This window comes from Ictidomys tridecemlineatus, chromosome 4 (assembly GCF_052094955.1).
Source record: "Ictidomys tridecemlineatus isolate mIctTri1 chromosome 4, mIctTri1.hap1, whole genome shotgun sequence".
NCBI classification, from domain to species: domain Eukaryota; kingdom Metazoa; phylum Chordata; class Mammalia; order Rodentia; family Sciuridae; genus Ictidomys; species Ictidomys tridecemlineatus.
In genome coordinates this window covers 66,177,123-66,205,050 of record NC_135480.1, presented here as the reverse complement: position 1 = coordinate 66,205,050, position 27,928 = coordinate 66,177,123, and the positions used below count along the sequence as shown (strand labels likewise).

Sequence of the window (27,928 nt, the reverse complement as noted above, 5' to 3'; positions counted from 1 at the left end):
CTGGTCATTAATTCCCCCAGGAAATACCAGTGGTCTTTAATCAAAAATTGCCTACATTATAGGCTGGCGATACATGTCCTTACAGATTGTGGGGGGCTGTCACCCCAGATGTTTCCAATAGATGGCGCCCACTCATGTAAATAAATCATTCACATAATTTGTTTTCCACTTTTCCAGGGAGGAAAAAAAAAAACAGCAGGGAATGGAGAGGACTTACTAAAGGTCCAGACAGGAACGTTCTGTTCAAGGGCTGTTTCCAGGCCTGACACGCCTCTCCAGCTTAGGAGACTGAGCCACTCCAGCCTATAGCCAGGGACCTCAGCCACAGTCTTTGCTCTCTGCAGCCAGAGCAAGGCAGCATGGTGATGAGGAAGGGCAGGTGGAGTGGGGGGCAGAAGAACACCCAGAAGAGTCCCTTTCTCTGACCTTTGGGAAAAAATGGGGGAGAACATACTCTGTAACTGTTGCATTCCAAAAACATTAAACTTTTCTCTTTCCATACAGAATTGGGAATAACAACACAGGGTCTTTTACCAAACAAAAACAAGACCCTAAAGAGTTTCTGGCAGAATGCAACCTAACCCCAGCTAACTGTTGCTGAACAGTTTCCCAGTTTGTGTTCTGAATCATATAACTCTCAGAGGATATGTAAAAGAAGACTACTCTCCCAGGGAAACACAGGGCATATGTCTGTCTGACTTCCATCACAAACCTTAGCTGCAGCCAAACCATGCAGATTTCTCAGACTGCAATTCTGGAGACTTGGCACCATGACTCAGATGTGAATGAAGTCAGGATTGCTTTATTTTGGTTGGGAGTCACCGCCTCCTCATTAATTTGGAAGACAAAGTATTTTGATGTTGAAGGTCCTTAAAGCCAGAAGTTAGACGTGGCTGTGTTCTGATGGTGGTCTTTTGTGTTTGGTTTAAGGATACCTAAATTAAAAGGTTAAGGGAGCTCTTATTCCAGTTACACCTCGACTGCCATGGGGCAGTGCAAGATGCTGGTTCTACAACAGATCTGTCTGCAACACAATTCCCTATTGATAATATGTGTTACCGTCCAAGTATAAGAAGTTAGAGGAGGATCAACCTTTATTTTAATGTATTATTTGTGGTACTGGGGATTGAACCCAGAAGCTCTCTCCCTCTGAGCTACATCCCTAATCCTTTTTATTTTGAGACAGGGTCTTACTAAGATGCTCAGGTTGGCCTTGAATTTGTGATCCTCCTGCCTCAACCTCCAGGGTCACTGGGATTACAAGCCTGTGCCACCACACTCTGTAGGACCTACCTTTTAATGCTGCTTGAAAAGGCACTCTGAATTAAAAATGGCTCCTGGGACTGAAAATGTAGCTCAGTGGTAGAGCGCTTGCCTAGCTATGCCTGAGGCCCTAGGTTCATCTCCAGCAGCACCAAAAAAAAAAAAAAAAAAAGAGCTCCTAGGGGAAAAATATTTTTAACCCTTCCCCTGAAGTACTAATGTTATTAGGTGTTCACTTTCACACACTTTTGAGTTAAACCTCACCACAAAGCAGTGAGAAAGGTATCATTATATCTCAATTTACATATGAGAAGTCTCATAGGTAGCCTGTGTCCAGGAATTGAAACTCAGGGAATTTTTACTTCAATTTCTTGTTCTACACCGACTTGCCTATGACTTCTCTATGAAATACATTGACTAATTTTTGCTTTGGCTCTGCAAATCATACGAATTTTCTTTTGAATCCTGCTTTCCCAGAGGCAATGGGGACAGAGCCAGCTGGACTTTGTATCCTGGCTATAAAAGGCTCCCAAGTTATCAGTAGACAGTAAAGCAGTTCTTCACTTTCAAAAGCAGGTGAGCAGGACCCTCCTCCCTTCCCCCACCTGAATTGGAAACTTTGCATTGTATTATCTCTGAGACCTTAGGCTATCTGTAAAATGGGAATAATACTGCCTGCCCAATTTGTAGAGGTGTGAAGACAATAAAGTAAACAAGGGATGTAAATACTCCCCATACTTAGTAGGTCGGCTTCCTTCTCGAACCACCCGGGTGGGTGCAAGAGTTAATAAACTCTAGGAAGCAGGTCACTAATTTCAGCCAGAACCTGACCTTGCTGAAACCTGAAACTATAGGAATGGATAAGTAACACAAGCAGCGCTCCGAGCCTTTCCCTGAAGACCCTCCCTGTAAAATCGACGTGCGAGGCAGGGTGCACAGCCTTCACACACCCCACCACCATGATCAGGGGCGAGGCGCTTGAGGCTGCCGCTTTGAGGCTTCAGGAAAAAAACAAGACCCAGGGGGCGTGCTGACTGGATTCCCGCCCCTCCCGGCACTCCGGCCTCCCGGGTCCCGCCGGGTGGTTTGCGTCTGAAGGCCTCTCTCCTGGGGGCGCGGCGGGCTGTGGGCGTGGCGAGCGCGCCGGCCTTCCTGCTGGGGCGCCCCCGCCGGGCAGCCTGGGAGTGCGGATCGCGCGCGCGGGGAGGGGGGGCCGAGCGGGCGCGCGCGGGGCAGTCGGGCCCGCGCCGCGCCGCCTCGTCCTCGCCCGGGGCCGCGGGCCGCCCGGCCCCTCCCCTCCCCCGCGAGCTGCGCACCGCTGGCCGGCTGACCCAGCAGCCTGCGCCCGCGCCCTTGTCCGCGCGACCCGGCGGCGGGCTCCAGTCGGCGGTCAACATGAGCGGCGGCGGCGACGTGGTGTGCACCGGCTGGCTGAGGAAATCGCCCCCGGAGAAGAAGTTGAGGCGCTATGTGAGTGCGGGCGGCGACCGGGCGCGGCCGCCTTGGGGCGGGCGGGGGGCGTCCCGCGGCCTGCGGAGGGACTGGGGGCTCCCGGAGACGCCGCACGCCGCGGACAGGGCGGACCTGGGGCCTCTGGGGGGCGAGGGGCGGCCGGCGCGCCCCGCGGCTCTGGGACTTGTGGGGCACCTGCACACCTGTCACAGGTGCGCCGCCGAGGGGCGGGGCGGCAGGTTGGGGCGGCAGCTCCTCGTGGGCTAGGCGGGTGTGTTGGCGGCACCTCCCCAGCCAGCCTCCCTGTGAACTCAATACTGTATCGAAGTTTGTATTGATTGTTTTTGGAGAACGAGAGAGTTGACTCCCGGGATCGGGGGACCATGGTAGCCCCCAGCGGATTCAGCCTGCAGGATTGGGGGAGTGGGCAGGAAAGGGGGGCGTAGGCTGTGGGGCCGCGCCGCCCAGCCCCACAAAGGGCTAGGCGCCTCACGCCCTCTCCCCTAGCCTTTCTCCGCCCGCCCCTCCCGGGCGGCTGCCTGCTTCCTTCCAGTCCACAGCCGCCGCATCACGGGCAGCGTCAGCGGCATGTGCAGCCCTTGTATTAAGTGACTCATTTGTTTGTCCCCCTTCTTTATTCTGTATGTCTCTCACATACGCCGCCCCCCACACCCCGCCCCACGATGGTGACACTGCAGTTTGGTCTGTGCTAACTGGCCAGGGATTTGTGTTGTGCAGCCCTTGGCGTCTAGGGTCGGGAGAGATCAAGGTTTTCAGTTGCCAGGTGGTGCTAACCGACAGTGTTTACTGAAATTGCTGGGACAGCCTCTCCCCTCTAGGTGAGAAACTGGCAGCATCTGGGGAAGGTGGTACAGACTGGAGCTGAGCGGTGTAGAGTTCTGGCTCGGCACAACCCAGAGGATGTCTCGCCTAGTGAGGTCAAAGTACAAGAGGGTGCCAGTTACTTAGGCTGAAATCGGTCCTGGAGTACTCTCAGGAATTTCGAAATGGAAGAAGGTCGCTAAAAAGTGCAAGGTCTTCCATCTTCTCCCTCCTCGCTTCCGTGAATACCCTTGCTACACTGACTTGTGGGGCTGTACTCTGGGGATCGCCCCCACAACCTGGAAGTGAGCTTTTGCTTTCCAGCTGCAGTGCATCAAGGGAGCTCTGAATACACCCTGTCCTCCTGTCCCTGCACCAGAGGCTGACCCTGGAGGAGAAGCTCACCAGTTTCCTGTCTTTGCTCCTTAGATCAGAATCAAGGGACTTCTGGCCTCTGGTCTGAGGAAGTGACATTCTGTTTTTCAAAGGAAGTGTTGTTGTTGGGAGTGCTTGTGTCAATGAAATCAGGCTCTTGCTTAGATCATTTGCTGGGAAAAAAAAAATAAGGATTTAGCACGTGACTTTTGAAAGGAGGCATAGATTTAACATAGTAGGGTGAGGCGGTGTTTTCTTCAGTTTTAAAGCTGATTTTCTGGGGTGCTGATGTAGTCCAAGTATTATAATTACTAAGAAACTTTTTTTTCTTGTTTAGAGGTGGATCAGATCATTAGGCAAATTTAATTTTTTAAATTAGGGGTAAAAAGGAGTAATTTGGTATTAACATTTAAAAAAAAAACTTCATTCTAAAGAACTTCCAAAAAGTATCTGTAAAAGTAGATTTCATACTAGCTAGAGGAATAGAGTGTCCAGTTAAAAAAAAAAAAAGCGATCCTTAATTCTCAAATTAGAACACTACCCTAAAGAACCTTGAAACTTTGGTTTTGAAACAACTTGCAAACAAGTTGACTCTGTATCTATAATGATGACTGTTTCAACTCTATTACCCAGACTCAGTGACCCATTTCTTGGGTATTTATTTTTGCTCAAAAACAACTTTAACTTAAAATAACCAAGTTTAAAGGCTTTTGTGTTAAGCATCTTTTCACCCATTGGAATTACCTGACAGCTGGCGTCATATGATGACTTCAGCCTCTCTCTTTCCCCTCTTTCCTGTGGCCCCCACCCATAAGGCATCTGACCAAATTAGTGATAGCCTTTCTTAAACTGGGGTGTGATATGTTCCACTAGTACAACCAGAAGCCTCTTTCACTATGGAGTTCAGTTCCTCTTGTTGGAACAGCCAGTCTGTTTAACCCTAAACTTCTGGGGAGCAGCCTGCCTTTACATTTACCTTTAATAATAATAATAATAATAATAATAATAATAATAATAATAATAATAATAATAATAATTTATGCACTCTATTGTAAGTTAGAACTCTGCCAGTTTCCTCAGTTTGTTAGAGGCCCAAATTCATTAGACACAAACTTGGAAAGAATTATTTCCCAGCTCCATTGCTTCTGTTTCTGATGTGCATAATAGACATGTGGTATTATAAACTGATAAATAAGTCCATTATAAGAATACCTCAGATATATGAGATTAGGGGGAAAGTAATTTATGAAGTACATTTAAATTATTTTGAAACCCTACTGCATTTAATTTGGGGAGGAGGTAGATAGAGGGGGAAAGACAACGTGGAAGAAGCTATGGTGTATTAGAGATTGGTTTTTAGGAATTTTATTTCCTCATCATCCTTTTCTAATTAACCAAACATAAGAAAGTGTAAAGGTCTTTGAGGTATTTGCTGTATTCCCTAGGGGAATTACCAAAAAAGAAAAAAAGACTGGAAAATGCTGAGTACAGCCCTTGGGGCCTCATGATTTGGTTGTATCAGAAGGCTGGTAGACAAAACAACCCTCTCAGTGTGCCTCAATGTGTGTGTGTGGGGGGGGGGGGCTCACATGTGTGAATAGGCACAAACAGGTACATGTATGTAAAGCTTAAACAGGATTTTCTTAGCAGGAAAACAACATACACTGCAGTATAGTTTTCTGTTAATTTTCACTATCATGGGGTGGGGGGTGAGATTTGTGGCAGCACTGCCCCCTAGTGGCGAAATTAAAATTTTTGTATCCTGATGAACACCTGCATGAGGTTAACACTAATTTTTAAAAATTTATTGAGTGAATTTATTAAATATGCCTGTCCCAGGGACTATGTTAGGTTCTAGGAATAAATATTAACCAATTTATTTAGAATTATCTAATACTTTCCTTCTCCTACATAAAGAGCTGAGGTAATCAAGAAATAGCCCACAACACATTATAACTAAAGTTCCAAAATTACCTGTGTCTACATGGTTCCTTTCCTTTCCCCTCTTCTTAGAGCAAATTAGGTGCCCCTTCTCTCTGAGCTAATCCTGCTACCTGTACTTGGAATCATATTTGCTCCTCCTTACTCAAATAATTCTCACACTTTCTGTCATGAATCTAACTTCTCCCCTTCACCTATTCATTTACATTATCATTTAAGCTTAACTTCTTTTAACAGAATTTTCTCTTTGTATTCCACCCCTTCCTACTCAGCTTGCTTTCTGCTTCAGGGCTAAACTTGTTAATGGTTGTTTAAACTGTCTTCATTTCTCCCACCTCCCTCTCAGCCAGCTCTAATCCAAACCTATTTGTCATTTCACCAAAGCTATTCTCAAAAAGGCACCAGTGAAAACACCAGGTCACTATATTCAGAGGATGATGATTCATTGCTCATTCTAATTAATCTCTTCAGTGCTTGGTTGCAGTTGACCACTCACTCTTGAAACATCTTCCTCTGATCTTGAGCAACACCATTTTTGTCTGATTTTTCTCCTTTTCTGGCTGCTCACCATCTCCTACACTAGACTGATCTCCTTTAGCCAGGTTGGAACTCCTTTACAGTAACAGTAGCTTTGTGGTTTATGCCCTTGTCAATCTTGTCCATTGTTCTGCCTTCCACTATCATTTGCATTCTGGTCATTATCAAGTTAAATTTCCATCCCAGAGTTTTGTTCTGAACTCCAGACTTGAATATCCAACAGTTAACTGGGATTTTCTATCTGAGTATCTCCCAGTTAATGCAAGTTCACCACACCCAAAACTCTGTTTCCCTCTTCTTCACTTCACTTCACTTCACATCAGTGGCACTTAGTAAATGGTGCCACTGATGATGCTTGCTCAAATGAGAAACTTAAGAATCATCCTTGACTCTCTGTCAACCCACTGTTCCACATCTAATCCTTCACCAAAATCTATTAATGCTATCATCTAAATATATTTTGCTTTATACTTCTCCATCCCCATTGTCAAGACTCTTAAGATAAGCATTTTATTAGCTATTTGTTGGACCATATTCTGTGCCATGCCCTATATCTAGAGATAGGTTCTTGCTAAGTTGCTGATGCTGGCCTTGAACTTGTGATCTTCCTGCCTTGGCCTCCCAAGTAGCTGGGATTACAGTGCCCCAGCCTAGACCATCGATTTCTTAATTTAATTCTTTTAGCCCTGTGAGAAGGGAAGTGACTTGCCCAAAGTTGTCTAATTTTGTCTCAAAGACTAAGGTTTTTTAAGAAACATTTTATTTTTAGGTAATTATAGATAAACATGTGGTTATAAGAAATAGTAAAGAAAGATCCATATACCTTTTACCTAGTTTTTCCTAATGGTAATATCTTATAAAAATCTTAGAGAATACCACAATCAGGATATTGACAATGATTCAGTTGAAATATAGAACATATCTATCATTATAGGATCCCTTGCACTTCTGTTGTTTGTTTTTTTTGGGGGGGGATTTGATACTGATGATTGAACCAGGGGTGCTTTACCACTGGGCTACATCACCAGTCCTTTTTATTTTGAGACAGTGTTTTCATAAGATGCTAAGGGTTTTGCTAAGTTGCTGAGGTTGGCCTCAAACTTTCGGTCCTCCTGCCTTAGCCTCCCAAGTCACTGGGATTGCTGTCATGGCCACAGTGTCCAGCATCCTTATGTTGGACTTTTTATAGTCACATCCATTATTATCCCCTTCCCACCACATTCTTAGCCCATGACAACCACTGGTCTGCTTTCCATTTTTATAATTTTATCATTTGTGAGTAACATATAGGCAAACAGATCCATGCAGTATATAACATTTGGGAATTGGCTTTTTAAAAAAATTTCATTATAATTCTTTGAAGATTCATCCAAGTTGTTGCATATATCAACAGTTTTTTATTGCTAAGTAGTACTCCATGGCATAGATATATCACAGTTTATTTAACTACTTTTTCATTAGTTTTAATCTATATTTCCCTTAGAGGCAATGATGTTTATAGGCAATACATCTTTTCGTATGATTATTTGCCATCTGTGTATCTTCTTTGGTAAAAATTGCTCTTCTTTTGTCCATTATTTTTATTTGGATTGTTTTTTAATACTATTGAGTTTTTTTTTTTTTTTTCCTGGTGGTACCAGGGATTGAACTCAGGGGCACTTAACCACTGAGCCACATCCTCAGCCCTATTTTGTATTTTATTTAGAGACAGGGTCTTAGTCTTAGTGCCTCACGATCCTCCTGCCTCAATCTCCCAAGCCACTGGGATTACAGGTATGCACAACCATGAGATTTGAGTTATTTTTATGTTCAAAATACTAGTCCTTTTTTGAATACATGGTCCATATAGTTTCTCCCAGTCTATAGCTGTCTTTGTATTTAATCATTAGGATCTTTTGAAGTTTTTTATTTGAATGAAGTCTGGCTTATCAATTTTTTTCTGTGTGTGTGTTCACACATACATTTTACCAGTGATGGAGTCCAGGGCCTTGTCCATGCTATGCAAGCACTCTTATCACTGAGCTACATCCCTGTCCTTTAAAATTTTTTTAAATTGGGCTGGGGATGTGGCTCAAGCGGTAGCATGCTTGCCTGGCGTGCATGCGGCCCGGTTCGATTCTCAGCACCACATACAAACAAAGATGTTGTGTCTGCCGAAAACTAAAAAAAAAAAAAAAAAAAAAAAAAAAATTAAAGTTCTCTCTCTCTCTCAAAAATTTTTTTTAAATCTCTTTTTCTCTTTTGACAAAGGGCTTTGAGCTTACACTCCATCTACTTCAGCCTCCCAAGTATCTGAGTGTGTGCCATCATGCCCAGCTCTTCTGTTTTTTTCCTGAACGTTTTATACTTTTCCTTTAAACCCATGATCTGCTTTGAGTTAATTCTTATATAAGATGTGAGATTTGGAATAGAGGTGTTTTGTTTTATTGGCTAATGGATGCCCAAACATTCTAGCACCATTTGTTGACAAAGGTCATTCTTCTTCCATTGGATTGGTTTTTAACCTTTGTCAAAAATCAGTTGGCCATTTTTGTGTGGGTCTGTTTTTTCTAACTTAGCTATATGCTAGGTCTTGGAATCTAGAATAAAGATTTATTCTCTCTGTCTGTCTTTATTCTCTTTATTCTTTATTCTCTCTGTCTGTCTCTCTTTCTCTCTCTCATTTTTTCCCCCCAGTGCTGGGGATTGAACTCAGGACCTCACATATGCTAGTCAAGTGCTCTATTGAGCTACATCCCTAGCCATTTAAAATTTTATTTTGAGATAGAGTCTTGCTAAATTGCCCAGACTGGCCCCAAATTTGCTATCCACCTGCCTCAACCTCTCAAATCACTGTAATTACAGGTGTGTACCATAATGCCTAGCTCCCTAATTTTTTTTAATTGACACATAGAAATCACATATATGGAGTACCATGTGTTTTTTTAAATTCATGTATACATTGTATAATATTCAAGTCAGGGTAAATAAACATATCTAAATCTTCAAATAATTATCATTTCTTTTTTTAGGGGTATACTGGGGATTGAACTCAATCTGGGTACTTTGAACTCAAAAGTGGGCACTCATCTTCTGAGCCACATCCCCAGCCCTATTTTTAAATTTTATTTAGAGAATGGGCCTCACTCAGTTCCTTAGTGCCTTGCTCTTGCTGAGTTGGATTTGAATTTGCAGTCCTCTTGCCTCAGCCTCCTGAGCCACTGGGATTACAGGCCAGTGCCACTGTACCTGGCTAATTACCATTTCTTTTTGATTAAAACATTCACAATCCTTTCTTCTAGCTTTTTAAAAGTATAAGTACATTATCATTATCTATAGTCATACTACTGTGCAATAGAACACTTAATTTTTTTTGAGAGAGAGAGTTTCAATATTTATTTTTCAGTTTTCGGCGGACACAACATCTTTGTATGTGGTGCTGAGGATTGAACCTGGGCCACACACATGCCAGGTGAACGCACTACCACTTGAGCCACACCCCCAGCCCAGAACACTTAATTTTTTTCAAAGTATTTTTACTATTCTGCACCTTTTGCCTTTAATATGCATTTTAAATAATCTTGTTTATGTCTAAAAGAAAGTCTTTCTGGGATTTTGATAGGAATTGCACTAAAACTATCAGTTTCATAGGAAATGACATCCTTACTATGTTAAGATTTCTAATTCAAGAATTTACATTTATATTTTCCTTGACTTCTTCATCAGTCTTGTATGAGTTAAAACATATAAATCCTATATATGTTTTCATATTTTGCTATATTTCCATCTAAGAATTTCTCTGTCTCTTCGGTACTGGGGATTGAACTCAGGGGTACTGGACAAATGAGCCACATCCCAGCCCTATTTTGCATTTTTATTTAGAGACAGGGTCTCACTGAGTTGCTTAGCACCTTTCTTTTGCTGAGGCTACCTTTGAACTCCCAATCCTCTTGTCTCACCCTGCTGAGCTTCTAGGATTAAGGGCATGCACCACTGTATTTCTCTCTTTTAAAGCAGCCATAAAGGAATTTTTCCTTTGTATTTTTAATTTTATTGTTTATATGTCCATGCTAAGATATGGAACTATAATTGATTTGGGGGTTTTCATTTTCTATCTTATGATCTGAATTATTCTAGAATTTTTTGTTTCAGGGGGATTCATTGGGATTGTTCTGTATAGATTGAATTAAATCAGCTTTCTATTATTATAACAAATACCTGAGATAATCACTTTATAAAGAGAAAAGTTTTGTCTTAACTCACAGTGTATTGTTAGTTGGCCTCATTGCTTTGGGCCTGTGGTGATGCAGCACATCATGTCCAGAGCACGTGATGGAGGAATCCCATTCACTTCATGGCCTGGAATGAAAAAAGTAAGAGGAAAGATCTGAAGTCTCAATATTCCCTTCAAGGACACATACCCACAATGACCAGACTTCCCAGTAGGCCCCCCTTCTAAAAATTTCCAGCGTCTCCCAATCATGCCAACCTGGGGACTAAGCCTTTAATACATGGACTGTTAGGGAACCTTTGAGATCCCAACTATAGCCTAGATAATCTTTCATTTGCAAATGAGGGCAGTCTATCTGTCTTTCCAGTTTTTATAACTTTTGTTTTCTTGTCTATTGTACTGGCTAGATCTTCCATTACAATGTTGAGTAACTATTGAGAGTAGAAATCCTTGCCTCGATCCCAGTCTCAGGAGGTAATCATTTAGTCTTTTACCATTAAGTACAACATTAGCTGTAGGGTTTTTGTAAATGCTCTTTATCAGTTGCAGAAGTCACCCCTCTATTTTTCTGAGTGTCTTTGTCATCAGTAGGTGTAGAATTTTGTCAAGTACTTGTTTTCTATCAATTGATATGATCATGCAATATTTATGTCTGTTAATATGGTGATATGCACTGATAGAGTTTGAAATATTCAAACAATTAAATATCTGGAATGAGCTCTAGTTGTTTGTAGTGTATAGTTATTTTTATACATTGCTGAATTGTTTGCTAATATTTTGTTAACATTTTTTTCTATTATTTTAAGATTTTTGTATCTGTAGTCATGATATTATACTATGGATTTCTTTGTCATCATCTTCTTCCTCCTCCTCTTCTCCTCCTCCTCTTCTTCTTCTTCTTCCTCTTCTACTTCCTCTTCCTCCTCTTCCTCCTCTTCTTTTTTTTTTTGGATTTAAACCCAGAAATACTTTACCACTGAGCTATATCCCCTCCAGCCCTTTTTATTTTTTATTTTGAGGCAGGGTTTCACTAAGTTGCAGGCCTCAAACTTGTAATCCTCCTACCTTGGTCTCCCAAGTCATTGGGATTACAGACATGCACCACATACCTGGCTTACAAACCATTTTTAATGTCTCTGCACACACTGTATAGGTCCTTGCCACCTAATCTCCACTTAATGCTTCCTTTGCCTGGAAAGCCTTCCTCTTTTGGCTTATTTCTTTTTAGTCAGGGGCCACCTTTCCATTACATGTTTTATTTTTCTTTCTTGTAGTCCCAGAACTTGGGTACTAGATACATGCTTATTTGATAAATTATTTAACTAAATTATATTTTTATCTTCACATTCTCCATTAAATTAATATTCAATGTTAATTAATTACCTATAATTCCATTAACATCCAATGTTAATGGAATTATAGGTAATTTTTATTTATACCTTTATAATGTCCATATTTTCTTATGATGAGCAGACTTTTAAAATTTACTAATTTTTCTAAGTTTTAGAAATTTTAATGAGTAACATTGCAATGGATTAAGGTTTTTTGTCTACCTCCCTCCCCAAAATTCAGATGTTGTTATCCTAATCTCAAAGTTATGATGTGAGGGCATTGGGCTTTTGGGAAGTGACTAGGTCATGAGGTTAGAGTTCTCACAGATGAAATTAGTGCCTTTATAAAAGAGGTCCCTGTAAAAACCATTTGGAGTTGATTGGGCCATCAGCAGGTTGACGGGAGGAGTGGGCTCTAAAGCTGGTAAGAACACCCGGATTGATAAGAAGAGAGGCAGAGGGAGGTCTTCAGAAACCAGAGTGTGTTTGAAGTTGTTTGTAGACCATCTGGTATCAATTCCTGGTACAGATAAACAAATGGAAATTTCTTTTAGCAGCTTTCTGTTCTGTGGTCCTAATCTCTGGACTGACTCCTTGATTGTGTTCACACGTTAAAGAGATTACTTTAACCCAGTGCCATTCTCCTGAGCTTTTTGTCACTAACATTTGATCATAACTCTTTATTTGAGCTGTGCATGGACTCCTGTAATCCCAGAAACATGGGAGGCTGAGATAGGAAGATGGCAAATTTGAGGCTAGCCACACTGGGACCCTGTCTCAAAATTAAAAAAAAAAAAAAGAGGATGTTGGGGGGATAAGTGCCCCTGGGTTCAATACCCAGTATCTCTTAATCTCATTTGAAAAGCAACCCACATATTCACCAGTAGATGAATGTATAAACAAAATGTGATATTTACATGCAATATAATATTATTCAGCCTTTAAAGAAAAGAAATTGTCACCAGGCTTGGTGGCATACCCCTGTAATCCTAGCTACTCAGAGGACTGAGGCAGGAAGATTATAAGTTCAAGGCCAACTGGGGCTATGGCACTCAAAATAAAAAATAAAGGGTTGGTTATGTAGCTCAGTGATAGAGCATATCTGGGTTCAATCCCTGGTACTTCCAAAGAAAAGGATGAAGAAAACATTGATATATGGACATGCTACAACATAAACCTTGATGATATTATGCTAAGTAAAATAAGCCAGTTCACAAAAGGACAACTAGTGTATGTTTCCACTCTTCTGAAACATCTAGAGTAGTCTAATTCATAGAAACAGAAGTTAGAATGGGGATTATTAGGGACTGAGGATAAGGGGCAGTGGGGAACTATTGTCCAGTGGGTGCAGAGTTTCAGTTTTGCAAGATGAAAGTTCTGGCTATGGATGATTGTGGTGGTGGCAGAACATTGCAAATGAACTTAGTACCGCTGAACTATACACTTAAAAATGGTTAAAATGGTAAATTTTATATCCTTAGTATTTTACCACTATTTTTTAAAAATCTCTTTATTTAATAAAGGTCAGTAATCAGTCTTGCTAATAAGTCCAACCTAAGAGAAAAGACAGATGGAATCTCCACAGCCTTGCATGATTGTGGAAAATTCTCTTAGCAATGTCAAAGGACCAAAGGCACTGAAGTCACACAAATCAGAAAAGCATGCCTGCTACTTCACTTAATGAAACAACTCTGATGTTTCTATCTTTGGCTGAACTTTCTTTAGATAGAAGGGGATGGTGGAATATTGTAACCTGCAGTTTATGAGAAGTGAAAGTTCCCAAGTGGGCTTTTGCGGGCATCCACATTAATTTTGTGAGGTTTTTCTAGAGAACGTATTGTATCTTTTCCCTTCCTAAAGGAATAAGTCTATACTCAAGAAATTTACAAACTAGGGAGATTAGCAGTGCACATGTGAAAGAAAATAACACCCTTATATGGAGTTATGTGATCTAGGCAGTGAGTTGTGTGAAGGCCAGAGCTCTGTGTATGGAAGAAGATAGAGGAGCTTCCTGGAATAGGAGGTGGGGACCTGAACTGGACTCAGAAGATTAGTACTATGCATGTGGAGAGGGAAAGAAGTGGTGCACAGGGGATGTGGGGGGATAGTAAACATACAATGGAGGAACCTAGAATAGAAAGCTGAAAGAACTTTGAGAGATAAGTAGAGAGCTGAGGGGACAGTCCACAAAAGGCCTTGGAAAGTAGGATTACATTCACTGATGAAGAGCATCACTCACCAAGTCTTTGCCTCACAGATTGCCACTCCTTCAACAGGAAACGTCAGTGTTATGTTGACAGTGTTTATCTTCAGAAGACCTCTCTCTTTGTTTCAAGGGCTTTTGGGTTCCTTGAGCCAAATGCTTAAATTGATCTTTCTTGACTGTTAAAGTGAAATAATGCTTATTTCACTGAATTTGAAAATTTACTAGGATAGTGTATGAAATAAATCATGGTACAATGTCCAGCTCAGGACATTGTATTTAGTATTGGGGAAGGTGGCAAGAGTGTTGATTTATGCTTTTTAAACCTTTAACAGGAACTCTGAACAGGAACATGGGTGTCTTTGCATTCTTTCAACTTTGGGCCAGTCTAGAGTTTACAATGCCAGAATGTAAGTGAAATTCCCAAGCTAGATAATACATTAAGCTCTAGAGTTAAGTTTTCCTGAAAGGAACATCTCAATGTCCTCTGATCTCAGGGAAAGGAAATTAAGCTGCACAGTGATTTGTCTGAAGCTATGACTTTGGCCAGTCAATGGGAAATTTATGTGTGCTGGGAGATGTCAAGATCAGTGAGTGAGATCCTGGGCCCGTGTTTGAGAGTGGTTTAAAATGCAAAAACTTCCCTGAAAGTGGTAACTCTTCAAACTCAACTCAGAGATCCTCCCCTATAGCCCCTCCAATGAGAGCCCGCATCTGGACTTGCTTCTATGGCATTTTTCTTTCTTTTTAAAATATTTTTTAGTTGTAGATGGACACAATATCTTCATTTTGCTTAATTTTTTTATTTAGTACTAGAGATCAAACCCAATGCCTCATGTGTGCTAAGCAAGTACTCTACCACTGAGCCACAATCTCAGCCCTCCATGGCACTTTTTTTTTTTTTTTCTGCCTCTAGTTTGGCATTCTCACACTGGATTTGTTAGTTTCCCTTTGCTAGATTCTGAGCACTTTTCACAGGAGTGTAAGCATCTCACTTAGAGCTTGGTGCAAGTCTGATGCCACTGGTCAGGTACCAGCTGTAAGCAAGATACTTTGCAAGTCATTGTTGTTTCTTTTCTTTTTTTAATATTTATTTAGTTGTAGATGGACACAATATCTTTATTTATTCATTTTTATGTGATGATGAGAGTCGAACCCAGGGCCTCACACATACAAAGCAGGTGCTCTACCACTGAGCTACAGCCCTGGCCCCACTGTTGTTTCTTTATTGTAACTAACTCTCCTCCCTCTTGGTTATTGTTTTTTGTTGTTATTTTGTTTTTTTGTTTTCTGCAGGGGGCATACTAGGATTGAACCCAGGGGCACTCTGCCACTGAGCTACGTCCTAGCCCTCCTTCCACTTTTGTGTTTGCTTCTTTTTATTTACTACTTAAAATGTATCAAAGTGATCAATTAGGGTATTTTTGAGTAATGTGAACTCATATATTTAAACATTTTCACTATTTTTTTTTAATATTTGCTTTCCTTATTACAGTTCAAATTGTCCTATTTTTAGCCAATGAGAGAGAATACAAGCTGGTGTTTAGATCCATCCCATTGACATGGCACTGCTAGTCTTGATAGCTTCTTTACTATCTGGTATGACAAGATGTACCAGGTTTATCTTGTACATTTCCTGATCCAGACCTGGAATTAGCCATTTCCTCAAATAGTCCTGGTTTCTTTCAATAAAAATTATATAGAAATCCATTAAGGGCACTAAGAGCTAATTTGCTGTTGGGTTGGTCACACATTTATTATTTACATAATTATAATCAACATGAACTGTTGTTTTATAATGTGCTTCTTTTTCCATAAACTGTCATTATGAATATTTTCATTTACTTTCATGTAATATTTTTCCAATTTTTAATTTAAAAATTTTGAAGATAAAGAAGAATAAGAAAAGTAAAGAAAATGATATAACAAATAATAGATGTGCTTAGTTTCAAACATTATCAAGATTTCATCACATTTGTTTTTCTATTTTTCCTCTTTGCTAGAATATTTTAAAGCAAATCCTAGACATGTACATAAATCTTATAAGTATCATTTGAATGACTGTGCTATTCCTTAGGTTAACATCCCCCAGGTTAGATAAGACACCTATGTTATTTCCAGTTATTCAATACATGCCTAGTGTGTCATACAGGTGGCACATCTTCTGAACTTCACCCAAACTGATGAGCCATAACATGTAGGTTTCCTTACACAGTTTAAATTTCTTTTTTATTTTAAGGCAATTTCTCACTGAGTTATAGAGGCTGGCCTCAGACTTGTGATCCTTCTGCCTCAGCTTCCTGAGTCAGTGGGGTTATAGGCATGTGCCACTGCACCCAGCTTGTTGCTTTGATCTTTTCAATATAACTTTCTACAGAAAAAAAAATGAGTATAGGTTAATGCATTTATACTTTTTTTGGATACAAACAGAGGCTACAATATGTTGAAGTTAAAACCTGTTAGAAATCTACCTAAAGATACTGTTATTAACAAATGGTAAGAGTTTATCACATACATGGTATTCCACTCAGTATTTCTAGTCTTATTGGGGAAGCAGCTTGAATCATAATGCTAGCAATATACACCACACAGATGGCAAAGACCATAGTGGGAGTCCAGCTGGGATGGGTCTAGTGTAGTCAATGAGTACAAAGTCATAAGACCTTTGTTTGAATTTTACTTACTGGATAATCTTTCATTTCACCTTTCTGTACTCATTTGCTCATAAGCTCTTGGGACTCAGTTGTTTGTTACCTTGTGGTAGCCTTTCTGGTCCTGCCCATCAGAATGAGTTATGGAAATGCTTGAATCTCTTGTGTTACTGTTCTGCCTTGATGTCACTCAGTAACTGTTGGCTTGTGCTTCCCTCTGGACCATCTTTGTTCATCTGTAACCTTGGTATGTGAAATAGAAAGTTATTGATTGACTAGTACTTTATATACTTTTAAGTATTAAGCAAGGATTGATTTTATTTCCTTGGAGAAGAAAGAGCATGAGCTAAAATTGAGTTGAAAAGCTTGCTGTTTTAAGCTTTTCAACTCAAGGTTTTGGGACCCTTCATAGTTTAAACTTCATTCCTGTAATAAGGCTACTGGGAACACAGAAGATCACAAAAAAGCAAACGACAGTATTTAAAATGCTGAGAGGAATACCATGTATGTGATAGACTCTTGCCATTTGTTAATAACAGTATCTTCAGGTAGATTTCTAACAGGTTTTAACTTCAACATATTGTAGCCTCTGTTGGTGTCCAAAAAAAAGTATAAATGCATTAACCTAAACTCAATAAACAGCATGGCTACCAAGGCACATGAACATTGTGGTGTATTTCCTACTCTTGTTTTTCTGTAGCTATATGTGCTATACAGAATGAGACTGTACCACCCTTTGTATACCTTTTTTAAAATTTTTATCTATTTGGTACTGGGAATTGAGTCCAGAGGCACTGTACCATTGAGTTATATTTCCAGCCCTTTTATTTTTTATTTTGAGAAAGAGTCCTGCCAAGTTGCCCAGATAGCTTTTGAACTTGAAATCTTCATGCCTCAGCCTCCCAAGTCTCTGGGATTACAGGTATGCACCACCATGCCAATTACCCTTTGAATCTTAAGTTTATATATGGAGAAGATTTCCTTGTGTTACAAAATATTCTTCTAAGATATGGCTTTTAATGATTACTTAAGGGATTGGTATAACACAAAGCTTCTCAAGTATGTGCAATGCAAGATTACTTTAGACATTTTCACAAGTTCTTGATTTTTATTATTTTACCAAAATATGTATAAGCAAAAATTATGAGTTGTAAATAAGTAAGACAACTGTAGATTTATAAATTAAATATAAAACTTCAAAACCAATGTAATTTACATGAACACAAGATATTTTGCTAAAACTAAATTGGTGCTTAAAATGTGAATATGGCACTTATTCTTTTGGGACCTGTTTGTTCTCTCTGTCCCATTCTTCTTGTTTGAACTGCAGTGAAACAGATTTCTATAGCAAGCCATTTGGTTTTTAATTAGTATGCCTATGGTAATTATACATTGTGACTCTGTCTTTTCTCACTAGTTTTTGTGCATGAAAATTAAAGAACTTGATACTTGGTATCAGTAAAATTTAAAATGCAGTTCTGGCAATCAAGGAACAGCATTCACTTCTAAGGTGATCATTCACATATTCAAATATTCCTTATAAATTTTAAAATTCACCCTTAAGATGAAGACTTCAAGACTGAAAAAAAAATATGAAGTGGATTTGCAGATCCCTGAGGATATGTTCTCTGGATCCTATTTTGAAAAAAACCTCAAATATCTGTAAAAATCATAGGCTCTGAGGTTAGCCCTGGATTGGAATCCAAATTAATCCTCCCATGTGCTTTGTGGGCTTGAACAAGTTAATCTCTCTGAGCTTTAAATTCCTATTTTGTAAGATGGAGATAATGGTCATTTTAATCAGTTAATTGAATAGTTGTAGCTTAAAGGGATACAAACATGAATCATTTTGTTTTTCCCCAGTCAGAATTTGCAACTATGCTTTCTGAAAGTCTCTCTTCTCCTATAGAGGATAGATCCTTTGATGATACCTTGGACAGAGTCTGTAACCATCTGGTCACTCTGGGTTATTGAAAGTCCACCTTTTAAAATTTTGTCTCATCAGGCATGCTGGCACCTGGATGCAAGAGAATCGAAAATTGAAGGCCAGCCTCAGCAATTTACTGAGGCTCAAAATAAGAAATGAAGAGGACTGAGGATATAGCTCAGTGGTAGAGCACCTTTGGGATTAATCCCCAGTACCAACAAAATAAATAAAAATAAAAATAAAAATTTCAGTGAATCCTGTTGCTGGCCAGACTAATGACTCTGGGGATACAAAACATAGTCTCTCCCTGGTATTTCTTCCCTGTACCTTTCTAGGTTCCGGTTGTTCAGGTGTGTACGGTTGGGCAAAAGGGTTAAGGAACAAGAATAAATGTCACTTAACTGGCTGCTGTTGAGGTCTTCTTGATAGCGTTTACTGGTTGTCTGACCAGCACTGCCTATATGTATACACTCCTAACGTTTCTAAGTTGTTGTTCTTCCTCTTCCTCCTTTTCTTCCTCCTACCAGGAATTGAACCCATTGAGCCACATCCCCAGCTCCTTTTTATTTTTATTTTTTATTTTGAGACAGGGTCTCACTGAGTTGCTTAGGGCCTCACTAAGTTGCTGAGGCTGGTCTTGAATTTGTGATTCTCCTGCCTCAGCCTCCCAAGTTGTTGAAGTTACCGGCATGCGCCACCATGCCTAGCTTCTAAATTCTTTTGAGGATGGGCTTCTCACTGAGTGGTCTACTGTTCTGGAGAAAAAAATTGGAATTAAGTTCTTTCAGTCTCTTTCAGGCTCTCCCTTCCCTAATTTACTTCCCTCCTCCTCCAGCTAGGGTACCTTTGCTTATTGTACAGTTCTCTGGTGGGAAACTAGCGAGAGAGCTTAAGGCCAGCACTTTCCATGGGAATGTTTGACCCAGGGGACTCGTATGCATGTCAGACAGTGGGGTAACTGCATTGCTGCCACTTCTTGCTTATTTCCCCTTCCTCTGTCCAGATTGGTATAGGGTGTCTCTAAGTCAGCCGCCTAAATGGATATTTACCAGGTATTTCAGTCTTTAAAAGTTCTTGCCTCAATCCTTTGCTTCCTTTCTTCTTTTTTTCTTTTATTTTTTTCACCCCTAATCTCTGTAACCAATTATCTTAGAATCCTCTAAGTCAAGTGGTCCAAGATTCCCACTCCCCATCCTTTCCTTTTGTAGACTGTGGCTGAAGAAGACCATACAGGGACACATATGGTGGTTTAGTTAGAAGACCTTATAGTATAACTTCTTTAAAAGTCCTTGAATTAGCCTGGGTCCACTTACTGATTGTTCTCTTTACCTTGTGGGAACTCACCTCTGCTCTGTCTTTATCTGTGGGTTCTATTTACCAATTGTGGGGCAACTGTGAAAGTCACACTCAGTTCACTCTAGCATAATTACCTTGTAGGTTGCTTTGGTATCACACATCATAATGGCAGGCATGTAGGAAGCAACTTAAAGTTATTGCAGTGCCAACTTTATTTGACTCTTCTTTGTTCTTGAATATTTAGGTATTTCACTATCTTGGGCCTCATACATACTAAGCACGAGCTCTACTACTGAGCTCTACTACTGAGCTACACCTCTAGCCCTCCACAATTTTAAATAATGTTGTCATGATCTTTGGAGCAAAGACTTTTATCCTTAGGATGATTTTTTAATCCTAAGGGTACACTTATTCATAAGGCTTTTGATACCTCATACCAAAATTGACTCTCAGAAAATATAGATTTGATTTCCATGATTATTCTTTGATACGAGACATTATAACTTTTAAAAATACTTGACAATTTGATGTGGATTTCTGTGATTGCCACTGAGTTTGAATACATTTTCATGTATTATCTGCTCATATTTTTAAACGAATTCCTTGTTCAAATGTTAGCTACTTTACGATATAAATAGCTAAAGTAGTTGGAAAGACTGAGTAGCTTCAGGTGTTGTAAAAAGAAGACTTGGAACCAGTAGGGATGATGCCTGACCTGGCCAGATGTTCCTGTTACTTTAGTGGTTCTCTTTTGAAACCTTTTCAGTCATGATTCCTAAGTTTCCCCCCATGCAGCATCTTAGTTTAGTTTCAGGGCCTACCTCAAATGTCACCTGCTTTGTGGTGCTTCCTGATTTCTCCTGAGGCAGATCTGTCCTCCTATAATATCCTGCCAGGCCTCTGTAAAGATCTTGTGATACTGCAGTATGACTGTTTTTAGAGGTCTCTCCCTGTAGTTACATGGATTCCTCAAGGATACCAGTTTTTCTTTTCTGACCTAGTGTGTGGCACCTAAGGAGATAGGCACTTCAAGCAGGAGATAAGGTTGTGGCAAGTGTTGCAAGCAAGTGGTATTGAGTGATTAATTCCACCTAGAGTGGGGCACTGTTGGACTAGGGGGAAGCTCCTTTGAACATGACAACTGGGCTGGAGAGAGTTTCATCAATAAATGGGAAAATGGGGCTGGGATGTGGCTCAAGTGGTAGCGCGCTTGCCTGGCATGCGTGCGGCCCGGGTTCGATCCTCAGCACCACATACCAACAAAGATGTTGTGTCCACCAAGAACTAAAAAAAAAATAAATAAATATTTAAAAAATTCTCTCTCTCTCTCTCTCTCTCTCTCTCTCTCTCTAAATAAATAAATAAATAAATAAATGGGAAGAGACTGTTTGGAATAATGAGAACAGCTTAACTAAAGGCCTAAAGGTCTGGGCACACAAATGTCAAGCAAAAGGTATATGAATGGACAGTGAGCCTCAGGCAACACCCTTTGGTTTCCCCAGGACTGGCTTCATTACCTCTGTTTACCATAATCCCTTTGCTTTGTCTGAAATATCTTCTTTCTCCCTGACTGCTTGTACCCTATTAGTTACTCCCAAAATACATGGACCAAGAGAAAAAAGCAAAAAGATGGGTTCATGAATAACTCCAAGTGGCATCATAAGAGTGTTAATTCCACACTGAAAAGCTAGGCTAGGGAATAATGCCTTATTCAAATTCCTTTTGGAGTACTCCAGTTCTTCCTAAGATCTGAAGCATTTTCTATTATAGCATTTGTAGATAAAATAGATATTACCAAGAACCAGAAATGCTACAATGTATTTAGTCACCTGTGATTTCTTTCAAACCAGGATTAGCCAAAGAAAATAATTTTATATTTTTCTATAACTGATCTACTACTTCTTTCTCAGTTCTCATCTGCTATCCTAGTTATTTTTGCTTCGTGATAAATCTTTGGGCATGATAAAACATGGTTGAAACTTAGTGGCATAAAACAACTATTTTGCTCACAAGATTCTGTGGGTCAGGAGTTCCGACAGAGCACCACAGGAATGTAATCATGCTCCCCAGTGTCTGGTGCCTAACTGGAAAGGCTTGAATGACTTGGGTTGACTTGACTGCTAGGAGCTGGAATCTTCTTTCTTTACTCATAACCTGTCAAAAGAGGTGAGGTGGTTCAGGGGCTATGCTCCCTGGGGCTGTCAAATGGAGTACCTATAAATAGCCTCACATACAGCCTAGACTCTCTCAAAATTTGCAGTCTCTAATCAGACAGCCTTCCTTCATGGAGGCTCAGGGGCTCCAAGGGTGAATAGTGGCCAGGATGGAAGCTTCATGGCATTTCAAAATTACCTGGGCTTAGAAGTCACATATTGTTACTTTTGCCACACGTTTTTGGATAAAGGAGTCACAGATCTACTTGGATTAAAGGGAGTCTAGACTTCCAACCTCTTGGTAGGTTGTCAAAGAATTTGTGGGCTTTTTAAAAGAACTTCTACAATATTTATTTTTCAGGATAAACAGTCTATTTTTGGGGGGAGCGGGTACTGGAGATTGAACCCAGTGGCATTCTGTCACTGAGTTACATCCCCATCTTTTTTTATTTTTATTTTGATATAGTGTCTTGCTAAATTTCCTAATCTAGCCTCAAACTTGTGATTCTCCTGCCTCAGCCTTTACACCCATCGTGAGTTTCCTCTAAATCATTTTAAAGTTCAACTTCCTAATCAGGCTTTTTGAGAAAATATTTTATCTCTCGGAGTTCTGCCCACTTCCCTCTCTTTACCTCCAAATCTTCTTTGGTTGGGGCAAGGCTTTTTGTTTGCATTATTTATCTCCAAATCCTCATCAACCAAGAACAGTATCTGGCAGACAACTGATGCTTAATACCATCTTAGTGGCTGCTAGAGGAGAGTGCTGCTGTGTCTTTGTGTGAGTTAGAAGGAAGAGGACATCTGTGTGTATCTATGTGATATCTACGTGACATCCTGTACTTTATTATCTAATTTAGAATATATCCCTAAGTCATCTCTTGTGTCATAACTAATTTTTTGTCTTTGGGAGTCATGGGCAGGAGTCCACCATGAAGGTTATATAGTACTGGATATTTACCTCTAAGTCTGAACACACTTGAGAACTCTCATTCCAACCACAGGCCTCTGCTGGTTCACCCATCTCTTAGCAACTTCTAGATGCCCTGCATGCTGTACTCAAGCTGTGGAGAGCGAGCAGCGTTGCTCCAAACGCATCTTTTTGGACTCTTCCATCTGTATCCAAGCACTTGCTCTCATACCACATATTGGTACAGAATGAATCAAAGAATGAACTTCAGTAGCCTACTGCCCACTCTCATGTTATGTTTGGAAACATGGAGTCTCAACATTTCTAAAGCTCTCTTGCTTTCTGAGCTGAACCTGCTCTGATGAAAAGGAAGAGTACATGTGAAGAGAGGATATATGAATGAGGACCCTGTCTTTATTCTACCTCCTTCCTGTTCCCATAGGGCCACAGGGGCAGGCTTCTCTTTTACTTGTTCCTGAATGGCCAAGTTTTCTAGGCAGTATTCTCCTTTCCAGCTCCAACTCAACTTCAAATAAGGAGGCACTTCATATGTGGACTACATAAAGAGAAACTGCCCTGTAATATAAGGGTACAAATTAGGAAGACTTTCAGAAATATTTTAGCAGTTATTCTCCATTTTTATCAAGGCCCAGAGTAAAATGACTGAATCTATGGTAAGAGGGTAATTATATACTAGCTTCTGTCTAGCAAACCACAATTCCAGCACCATAAGGGAGTTTGAAAAATGTGCGCAGGGAGATGTAGGGCATCACCAGGACTCAAGTGCTGGTGTCTCCTTGTTGCTGACTTTTAGGAGTAAATCCTTGAGCCTTGGTTTTCTTTTCAGTAAAGTTAGGATATGCTACCGGTCTTTTGACTGGCAGTTATTACAAGTTTAACATGATTGTTAAGAGTATGCTTGGATGATTTGCGTGGAAACTCATGCAAAACCCAGTTTCACATTCCATTTCTAAATGTTCCTAACATAAAATGTTTCCAAATGACCTGGTGAGCTTTTAAAAACACAAATGTCAGCCTTACTTTCATCTAAGTAAATCAGAACCTTTGAGAGATGGGCCTCAGGGATATGTATCACTAAAACATTCTTCATGTGACTCTGATTAAAAACTCTGAAAAACAAAAGAAAAGTACTGGAAATATAATTTGTGGTGTTTGGGGAACAAGACTTTTTAAGAGACTATCTAAGACCTCTGTTTAAGTTGAACTTGACCAAGTTAGAAAGTCCTTGTTTATAGCTTGCTGTTGTTGGCTCTAAAAGAATAGATTTTCCAAGTCCTTTATTGTAAATCCTTTATATACTAAGGGACAGATTCAGAGTATCTCCTTATTTGCATGAACTTTCATATCAAGATTTTCTATTAACTGGATTTGTGGTTGGGGAGCTTTAAGCCAGTAAATCCTGTGTTCTTTTGTTACTGCACATGGTATATGTGGTGTTAACCTAAACTGTACCTTTAAAGCTGCCTTGTCTGAACTACTGAATTTGTGTGATGGTGAATATAAAAGAATCTATATCATCCTGAAAAGAACAAAGCAGTATTATCTTATATTTGTACAAAACTATTATGCAACAAATGCCTAACGTGCTTATTGTATGCAAGAACCTGGGCTAGGCATTGTGAGAAATAAGGTCTTTTAACAAGGAGTCAGACTAAATGGGTAACATTGATGACCCTAGGGACTGAGGTGGGTCAAAGGGGCTTCAACTTTATAGTGTCTCAGTTCTTTTTTAAAAAAAATAAAAGTTTTATTGAGATATAATTCATATATCATAAATTTCACCATTTGAAAATATGCAGTGTTTTCAGTATATTCATAAAGTTGTACAACCAGCACCATTAATTCCAGAATATTCTCACTGTAAAAGGAAACTCCCTACCCAGTCAGTCTCCATTTTCCCAGTCCCTGGCAACCACTCTGCTGCTTTCTGTCTCTGTGGCATTTTCTATAAATGGAATCAGGCAGTATGTGGCTTCTTTCACTTAGTGCAGTGTTGTCATGGATCGTCTCTGTTGTAGTGTGTTTCAGTACTTCATTCCTTTTTGATTGAATCCCCTGTGTGGATATGTCACATTTTGCTTAATCACTCATTAATTGATGGACATTTGGATTGTTTTCACTTTTTGGCTGTTATGAAGAGTGGTGCTATGAGCATTCATATATAATTTTTTGCATGGGTATGCTTTCAGTTCTCTTGGTTATATGCCTAGTTGGGGAGTTTCTGGGTCATATGGTAACTCTTTGAGGAACTATCAAAACTATTTTATCTCAGGATGTGTGTGTATGAGAGAGAGAGAGAGAGATCCACATACTATTTTGTACTTTAAAATCAATTTTAAGTACTTTAAAAATAGCACAGAAAGTATTATAGGGCATGCTAAGAAGAATCTAAATTTATATTTGATTATATTTTTTTTGAAACATGCCAAATTCTGTTTGCTCTTAATTTTTTTTTTTTTTTTTGGTGGGAGGAGCAATACTAGAGATTGAACTCAAGGGCACTCAACCACTGAGCCATCTCCCCAGCCCTTTTTTAAAATTTTATTTAGAGACCAGGTCTCACTGAGTTGCTTAGCACCTCGCTGTTAATGAGACTGGCTTTAAACCTGCAATCTTTCTGCCTCAGCCTCCCAAGCCACTGGGAATACAGGCATGTATCACTGCACTTGGTTGCTCTTAATTTTTTTTAATTTTTTTTTTTTAGTTGTTGATAAACTTTTATTTTATTTTTTTATTTACATGTGGTGCTGAGACTCAAACCCAGTGCCTCACACTTGTGAGGCTAGTGATCTACCCTGAGCTACATCCCCAGCCCTTAATTTTTATACAGTCACTTATGTTTCTCCAAAGTTTGAAAATGTACATTCCCTGTTCTGACCTCAGAGCCTGAGAATGGGAATTCTCTTATGGCATTTAACACCTTCTGCAGAGGAATTAGTAGCATGCATACCTCTTTAATGCTGGATTCTGAGGACCCTGAAAGCAAATTTGTACCACCTATAGAACACATGCTTAGTTTATACTCTTCAAATATCAGTTTGACCAATGTTAGTACATTCTTAGACTTTTCAAGTTGGTTTTAAAAGAAAAAATATTTTTTGACCAAGGCATCCTTAGTTCACTTATCTCTAGGTAGAGTTTCTCATTCTTCTGTTTCTACCTAAATGTGTTGGTCAGCATTTTGTCACTGACCAAAATACCTGACAAGAACAACTTAGAGGAGAAGAAGTTATTTTGGCCCACAATTTCAGAGGTTCTGTCCATGTTTAGCCAGTGTCATCATTCTGGCCTGAGGTAAGGTCAAGCCTCATGGTCCAAGGGTGCAGTGGAAGAGAGCTACTCAGCTTATGGTGTCCAGGAAGCAGAAGAAGAGAGTGGAAAGAGCCAGGGGGTCAAGATATAGTCCCCAAGAGCACACCCCAGAGACCCACCTCCTCCAGCCCAGAGTTACCATTCAATACAAAAGTCCTTTCAAATTATCAATCCATGGGCTGGGAATGTGGCTCAGGCGGTAGCGCGCTCGTGTGGCATGCGTGCGGCCCGGGTTCGATCCTCAGCACCACATACCAACAAAAATGTTGTGTCCACCGAGAACTAAGAAATAAATATTAAAAAATTCTCTCTCTCTCTCTCTCTCTCTCCCCCCCTCACTCTCTCTTTAAAAAATAAATAAATAAATCTTTAAAAAAAATTATCAATCCATCAAATGGATCAGTCCACTGATTAGGTTCAGGTCTCATAATCAAATTATTTCACCTCTGAATATTTCTGCATTAACACATTTGGGGGTACTTCATATCCAAATCATAACACCAACATTCTTCTTCCAATATCTGGCTGGTCTCTGTTTATAAAATGAACATTTGTTTGAGTCAGACAGATCTGAGTTTGAATCCTGCTTCTACTATTCAATAGAAACATGACTTAGGACAAGTTTATTTTTCTGTCTGGAAGTATTTGGCAAAATGTGAATAAAGTTCCTTACTCCATTTTAATCCTCATCTTCTTTGTGGATTTTTCTTTGCTAACATTGACAGTGGCAGGAAATTAGAGTGATGGCAGATTTCAGCTCCAGTCATGTGCTGTGTAATGTCTTGGTCAGTAGTGAAACACATGTGGGAGGGTCCCTTAAGGTTATAATGGTGCCACATAATTCCTATGACATAGTCTTTTCAACTTTTCTGTGTTTAGGTACACAAATAATTGATATTGTGCTTTAGTTGCCTACTGAATTCAGCACAGTAGTATGCTGTACAGATTTGTAGCCTGGGGTACTGGGCTACACCAGATGGCTGAAGCGTGAGGTAGGCTATACCATCTAGGTTTATTTATGTATAAGTGATGTTCACTCAAGGATGAAATCACCTAGCAGTGAATTTTTCAAAACAAGCCACCCTCATTAAGTGACATATGATTGACTGGATTTAGGGGGCATTTGATTATGTAACAAGCTATTCAACACATCTACTACTAGGCACATTGATAACTTTGTTCTTTCAACCCACCGAGGGAGCACTGTTAAAGTGAACCTAATTCTGACTCAGTGGGAAAGATTGGGTAATCTAATGAGAACTTGAGTTTGTAGCATCAATTTAGTTTGCTTGCAGTGAAAAGAGAAAGTATCGTACTATAGGCTTAAGAATGCATATTTCAGAAAATACGTATTTTAAAACCTTGACCAATGTTAGTACATGTGGAACCACATCAAGTAAGGAGTAGTTGGCACCTCAGAGTGTATTGGTGTGAGAGAAAGAAGAGTTTTTGTTTCTGTTTTAACACTCATTTATTTCTTGGGCCTGAGTATTTGAATTAATTATGTATGTCTACTCCCTGTGGAAA

The 27,928-nt window shown here is 39.9% G+C and overlaps 1 protein-coding gene across 2 annotated transcripts in view; it reads left to right on the top strand.

The window, feature by feature from the left end:
* The first annotated feature begins 2,600 nt into the window (after positions 1-2,600).
* Gab2 (GRB2 associated binding protein 2) overlaps positions 2,601-27,928 on the top strand; it is a 181,411-nt gene continuing 156,083 nt past the window's right edge. For both annotated transcript variants that reach the window (XM_078046743.1, XM_078046742.1), the window contains exon 1: positions 2,601-2,733. In XM_078046743.1, coding sequence (XP_077902869.1) covers positions 2,659-2,733 — 75 coding nt within the window. In that variant the 5' untranslated portion in view covers positions 2,601-2,658. The remainder of the gene's footprint in view (positions 2,734-27,928) is intronic.